General features: G+C 41.3%; 2 protein-coding genes across 6 annotated transcripts in view; one reads left to right on the top strand and one right to left on the bottom strand.

Annotated features, from left to right (window-relative positions):
• Positions 1-2,635, bottom strand: part of idh3g (isocitrate dehydrogenase (NAD(+)) 3 non-catalytic subunit gamma) — a 4,228-nt gene extending 1,593 nt beyond the window's left edge. Inside the window, exons 1-7 of one of the 4 annotated variants that reach the window (XM_061298889.1) lie at positions 2,519-2,635; positions 1,111-1,203; positions 894-941; positions 706-717; positions 518-615; positions 322-437; positions 1-15 (exon numbers count right to left, since the gene is read on the bottom strand). The exon at positions 1-15 is cut by the window's left edge and continues 46 nt beyond it. In XM_061298889.1, coding sequence (XP_061154873.1) covers positions 1-15; positions 322-437; positions 518-615; positions 706-717; positions 894-941; positions 1,111-1,191 — 370 coding nt within the window. In that variant the 5' untranslated portion in view covers positions 1,192-1,203; positions 2,519-2,635. The other 3 variants (XM_061298899.1, XM_061298909.1, XM_061298882.1) reach the window with 3 other exon arrangements.
• fam3a (FAM3 metabolism regulating signaling molecule A) lies at positions 1,404-5,405 on the top strand. 2 transcript variants are annotated; one of them, XM_061298925.1, is made up of 10 exons: positions 1,404-1,636; positions 2,439-2,475; positions 2,545-2,652; positions 3,146-3,169; positions 3,380-3,506; positions 3,686-3,744; positions 3,812-3,862; positions 4,018-4,102; positions 4,293-4,419; positions 4,646-5,405. In XM_061298925.1, exons 2-10 carry the CDS (start codon positions 2,463-2,465, stop codon positions 4,742-4,744), a joined length of 693 nt encoding a protein of 230 aa, XP_061154909.1. In that variant the 5' UTR covers positions 1,404-1,636; positions 2,439-2,462; the 3' UTR covers positions 4,745-5,405. The 2 variants fall into 2 exon arrangements, with proteins under 2 accessions (XP_061154909.1, XP_061154918.1); XM_061298934.1 differs by lacking the exon at positions 1,404-1,636 and adding an exon at positions 1,663-1,696.
• Positions 5,406-6,213: the final 808 nt, after the last annotated feature.

The raw sequence follows: 6,213 nt of genomic DNA, 5'->3' as shown, positions 1-6,213 counted from the left end.
TGGTTTCTATGTTACCTGGCAGGAGAATTAAAGGTTGACATGAAACACAATTATGATACAATTTATGTCTACATGTGTTGCGCCACCGTTAGTGTTGATATTGTTAGAAATGCTATTCGTGAGCCCGCCTATGCTGTTTTGTATTGTGTGTTAGCATTCAGCTAAGTTGACTTTCTAAAGGAAAATCGACGTAGTTACATTCTGCATGTGGGTTGTTTTTATGTGTGCATAAAATAGTGATTTCAGTTCATGATCACTTAAATATGACTAAAAAAAAGTAAAAGGAATGGATAAAAACTGATGACAGGGGAAACGACTCACCTTTGAGCGCTACTCCATTACGGCGGATGGCAGTTATGGCGTTATTGATGTCATCTTCGGTCTCTAAGGCAGAATTGACCTGTACCACCTCAAAGTCCACAGGGACACAGCTGAACCTACAGACAAGACACGAGGTGAAGCAAAAACTCTGTGGCCGCATGGCAATACTTTATTTCTGTATTTCAGTCTGACCAACCTGAACACTTCCCTGACGTGACTAAACAGCTCTGGACCGATTCCATCTCCAGGGATTAGAGTGACGGTATGTCTGCCGCCATACTTTGCGGGAGGCGGCTGTGACAAATTAGATGCAACAAATTTAAACGTGTGCGATGCATAGTCTTGTGTACTACTGTGTAACGTGTATCCATGTCCCTTACTTACAATGTTACTTCCCTTTGGATGTAGATGGGCAGCAAAGAAAGCAGAGGAAACGTTAAATTAGCAGATCAATTTGTAAAGTTAAAACCAAAACAGATCGACACACATGACATTTTAATCCATGTGACCAGTTTAAGGGACAAGAAAGCCCCACTTGTATTCACACTGACACGTTAAATTAAGACACTCACAGTCAACACCGTTTTATTCCTGTGACTTGTGACTGTTGGTCCAAATACCTGAAGGATAAAAATAAAAATCCGACATTATTCGACAGGTAGAATACTGTGGATTATTAGATTAGCGTGGTTTGACCTTGTGCCACAACAATGATCATAAAAAGAGTTCGACATTGAACCCACGCACATTCGTTCGGACCGTATGTAAAAGAAAGGTTTGTCGCCTTACTTTAATCGCGTTTCCAGCAATTCCAGCCCGAAAAGGTTGGATTATTTTGGACATGGAGAATGCGGCACAGGGAGCAGCCATCTTGGGTTGGTACTAGCGGTAGAAGAAAAGAGAAATAGTAGTTTTATTCATTTATTTATTTTTTAACGTAAATAAAAATTTTATGCCTTTACTATTTGTCGAATGAAACGTCGAGTTCGTACTGTTGTGATTTAATGTCTGTAAAAACGTACTTTAAAGATTTAGGGTGGATTGCGGAAATCTTGAGACGGCCAATCACGTGACGTTGGATGCGCAGGCGCCGTGCAGGAGGAGTTGATATTTCCGGAAAATAATCGACATGATTTCAATTTAATCTGCTGCCTTTCTTCTCTCCGCACCTGCATTACGAATACGGAACAAAACACGCGTGTATTTGCGTGCAAATATTTGCTTGAGCCGTACCCACGACGCATGCACAAATGAGGAAACTGCGGAAAAAGTAGTTCAACTTTTCTGGCGAACGACGCTTGTTCCCTCATTCCAGGTGAGTGACGACAACCTAAAACGCAACACTTTACTGAAGCTTCCAAACGGCACCTCGACGGTAATGTCATGCTTACAAATAATATGTCGTAAAATCGCGAATTTATTTCGCTTTAAATGTTTCAAGTTTGTCATTCAGGCGAGAAAGTCGCGACCCGCCTTTTTTTCTTCTATTAATGTCAAGAAACTATTGTTTTAAAATAACACTTGATATTATACACGTGTTTAGGCGTTCCAACAGTTAATAAGAAAGGGAGGATTAAAATGATACCTACATTGTACAAAAAATGGAAAGAATAAAAAGTCTAATAGGTTAGGGTTAGTTGGTCATTTAAAATAGCCACGTAACTTTGCGTTAAAGTCTAACGTTGGTTTAATGCTAACATAATGGGAAACTCCATAGATGGATTAGCAAAGCGTCATGGCGTCCCAAATCATCAACTCAACATGTTAATCGTTAAACAGAGAGAGAGAGAGAGAGAGAGAGAGAGAGAGTCAATTTTATTTATATAGCCCTTAATCAGAAACATGTCTCATGGCCACAGTTGACAATTATTCTCAACATCCCCTGACATCAACAACAACCATCTGTTTTTATGCAATTGAATCTTACCGTATGCTAGTTTTCCTTATTAAAGAAACATTGTTTCGTGCATGCTATCTGTACATATATTTGTTAGTTTGTCGGTTGCTGATGTTTAACAAAGTTGTCTATTTTAGCTTGATAAATGGAACATTTTATTTGACAAGCCCCAGGGAAAAAATGCTTGTTAACCAACCACTTGTTTTTCCTCCCACGCCAGACCAGGACCACGAGAGAGCAAATCATGAGATTAACAGGTAGGTTTGGATTATTTATTTTTTCTTCTCAGCATTTTCTCACCCGGTGTCTTCCATTTGACTCGGCAGGCCCCGTGCGCGTCGCGGCTGTGCTCCTCTTGGTGGGACTCACGTGGCTCCTTGCAAGCACGTTGTTTGGAGGGGACAGTGCTTCATTCGTGCGCCATTTCCTCAATAGTAAGCACGACCATTTTGACTGTTTACAGGGATACACACCCACAAACAGTTTAGCAAGTCATTACTTTTGTCTGACATCTTATCTCGCAAAGCCAAATGTTGTCAGAGCTCTGACAGCCTTATCGTCGTCAGGGCAACGTTTCTGTTGTATCGGTGAGATGCGATGGGGTTTGTGCCTGGTGAGGTGGGACATTCAGAATTTCCACGAAGCAAACAGTGGTTCCAGAATTTCTTTCAAACGTACAATAATTGTGTCATGGAAATATGTATATGTACCGTAATTTTCGGACCATAAGTCGCACCGGAGTATAAGTCCCACCAGCCATAAAATGCCCAAACAAGTGAAAAAAAACCATATATGTGTAGATGTCGCTCCTGAGTATAAGTCGCCCCCCCACCCAAACTATGAAAAAAAACGCGACTTATAGTCCGAAAATTACGGTATGCATGTATGTGTGACGCCCCCTCTGCTCTTTTTTTTTCTTTTTTCCAGGTGCAAGTCAGGAACCAACAGCAGGTACGGCTGCATGAATAGATTCTATATGCTCTTAATCATAATAATGATGATAATGGTCATAAATAGAGAGAAGATGTTGACTTATCGTCTTGGATTCAAATTTGTTACCACGTAGCCCTTCAAAGTGTATCAACAGTGGGATGGGAATGGGAGGGAAAAGCGCCTCCCCCACAAGTAACATCTTGATCTTTCTTCTTTTTTTTTATGAAGCTGACATTCGGCCCCGCAGGTATAAATGCGGCCTTTCTGCGGCGTGCCCGCCCAAACATCTGGCTTTCCGCCTGGTGTCGGGAGCCGCTAACGTCATCGGGCCCAAAATCTGTCTGGAGGACAAGATGTGAGATTTGCCGCTTTGTGTCGCCACTTCCCGTCGTCGCACTTTGGAGTTCATTTGCTTCCCCCTGTTTGAGTAGATGACAGCAAGCACACTTTGTTCTCATCTGTCCCCCCGTTCATCTGGACGCCACTCAAGTGGTCTTTCATTTCTGCTGTCTGTTTTGTCTCACTGACTCGCAGGTTATTAAGCGGCGTAAAAAACAACATTGGCAGAGGATTAAACATCGCTTTGGTGAACGGTACGATGAACCGAGCAATTTGTGACGCGCGCTCAGTTTTACACACCTTTTTTTTTTTTTTTTTTAGGGGTGACCGGTGAACCTTTGGAAACCAAGACCTTTGACATGTGGGCGGGAGGTAATAAAGATTGACATTGTCCACTTTGCAGTAGCAAATTAATGTTTGACCACAATCAGATCCATGGTCGTCTTCAAGGTGCCATTGTAAATGTGATATTAGGTGCAAACGACTCTGACTGACCAATTCATCGCTCACGTGATGTTTGTCCTCAGATGTTTCGGACCTATTGAAATATCTGCGGCCGCTCCACGAGGGAACATTGGTGTTTGTGGCCTCTTTTGATGATCCCGCTACAAAGTAAGCGCATCATGGCTAGTGTAACACATACGTTATTACGTCAACCCATTTGATCGCTATGATTTTGCGCCACCGTCTTTTGCAGTACCCCCAGGATCCGTTTCGAGTCCCCTATTAATTTTTCTTTTTTTTTTTTAAGGTCCTCACTGTATTAATTTATAGTCCGGCCCCCCACCTTTTTCATTGCCAGGTTGAATGCAGAGTCTCGCCGTATGTTTGAGGAGCTCGGGAGCACCGCCGTCAAGGAATTGGCTTTTCGGGACAGCTGGGTGTTTGTTGGCGCCAAGGGCATCGAGAACAAGAGTCCATTTGAGCAGGTAGGCAATAATAAATGTAACTCAGCAATTTATTTATTCAAGGACAATGTAATTATTTGGATTTGAATGATCTGTAGTAGTTGTCTTGATTTTTATTTGGCACAAAATCAACCGCAGCATTACTCTATGTAGCACTCTTTGTGCGAGCAGCCGCCGCATCGTCGGCGGGAATCTCGTCTTTCCGCGTGGTTGAAGTCCGATCTGTTTGATCTGTCGTTCCCATTAGCGCATGAAGAACAGCAAGAGCAACAACAAATACGAAGGGTGGCCTGAGTCACTGGAGATGGACGGCTGCATTCCCTTACGGCCGGCCGTGTCGGTTTAATTCCCTTCTTTGCAGGGGGGCGTTTCCGTGACAGCCGACTGATTCTGATGCACACATCTTGGACGTGTAACAATGGAGCCGGAGTCGGTTTTCCTTTGAAAGAAAGTAATCGTTTCTCGTCTCCCTGCCAAAAAGGCGCCCCATTAAGTTGCACCATGTCCTGAAGTCCTCCAAACGCTTTTTAGCGTTCTCACGAAGGTTAACGTTTTGCCTGAAGTTAAAATGTAAGCGCTGTATTCCATATTCAAGTCGAAGTAGCTCTTTTTAATGCTGTGACAAATATTTCTGTGAAATTGTACGCAAAATAGTAGGAGCCCTTTTATACCTTCAAACCTGATGCACAAACCTACGGCGTCGCTTGACTGTTTAGTTTGCCAACTTGTTTCACTTTCTTAAAATTATTTATTGAAATGCCAAACACAGAAGCATCTAGACGGCTCAATAGTTTCATAATATCCAATGCTGGTTGATATTTGTCCACTGAGTGCTTTGTTGCTTTATGTTTGCAAATGTGTGTTTTTTTTCCTCAATGTTTGACATGTTGGAACTATTTAAAGACATAGGAATACATTTAGGAATTGTTTTCTGTTGCTTTTGACTGGTAATTTTATACAAAGCTTTGTGTGCGTGGCAAAAGTGACTATAAAATCATTTTATGATACTTGTCCAGATTTCTTTTTAAAGTTATACAAAAAATACGATTAATTCAAAACATCGTATACAATTACAAAGACATTAAAATAAATACAAATATTCTTCGATGGAGTGAAAAAGGAAGAGGGAATACTAAAATTTACAAGTGTTTTTCTGGTCAAATGTTTGGTTATTATATTTGAGGCCATTATTTTAACCTTTATGTACACACTTATATATATATATATATATATATCATATTTTAATGTCGGGCGTCGTGATGGTGGTATATACTTGGAAGCGGCTACAAGATTATTATTTTTTGTCCAAACTTGAAGTGCAATCAGCTTACTCATGAAATCCACCAGAGGGCGACATAAGCGCAAGTATTAGTGTAATTCGGTTAACAATGCCTCAAGCATTTTTGCCGTACATGTATATCGGGATCTTTCATGCTAAAAACGAAATGGCCATTAGCAGTATAACGTAAATTTCTCCTTCAATTGTGTGTGGAATGTCAACATATTGCATGAAACTGCCATTCTTGTGTCACGCACACTCGTGGAGTTTTTAAAATACTGTCCCGTACAACCTGTTTTAATTCATAAATTCTTCGCAAAAGCGTGGAACAAAAACCAAACATCTCGATTAGCTTTGATCTGTGCTCGCATAAAATAAATTTTGGGTATATTTTAGCGGTCATTTTCTGCGATTTGGCCTTGCGCTTGAATTAAAATATCTGTTACGAGTACTGTGCAGGCTTGAAAAAAAAAACGGACTGAAAAGGTGATCACGTGGACGCAACACGACCGATGATTGGTCACAAACGTGTGGCG

This window comes from Syngnathus typhle, linkage group LG2 (assembly GCF_033458585.1).
Source record: "Syngnathus typhle isolate RoL2023-S1 ecotype Sweden linkage group LG2, RoL_Styp_1.0, whole genome shotgun sequence".
Taxonomy (NCBI): Eukaryota; Metazoa; Chordata; class Actinopteri; order Syngnathiformes; family Syngnathidae; genus Syngnathus; species Syngnathus typhle.
This window is presented reverse-complemented; position numbering and strand designations above follow the sequence as displayed.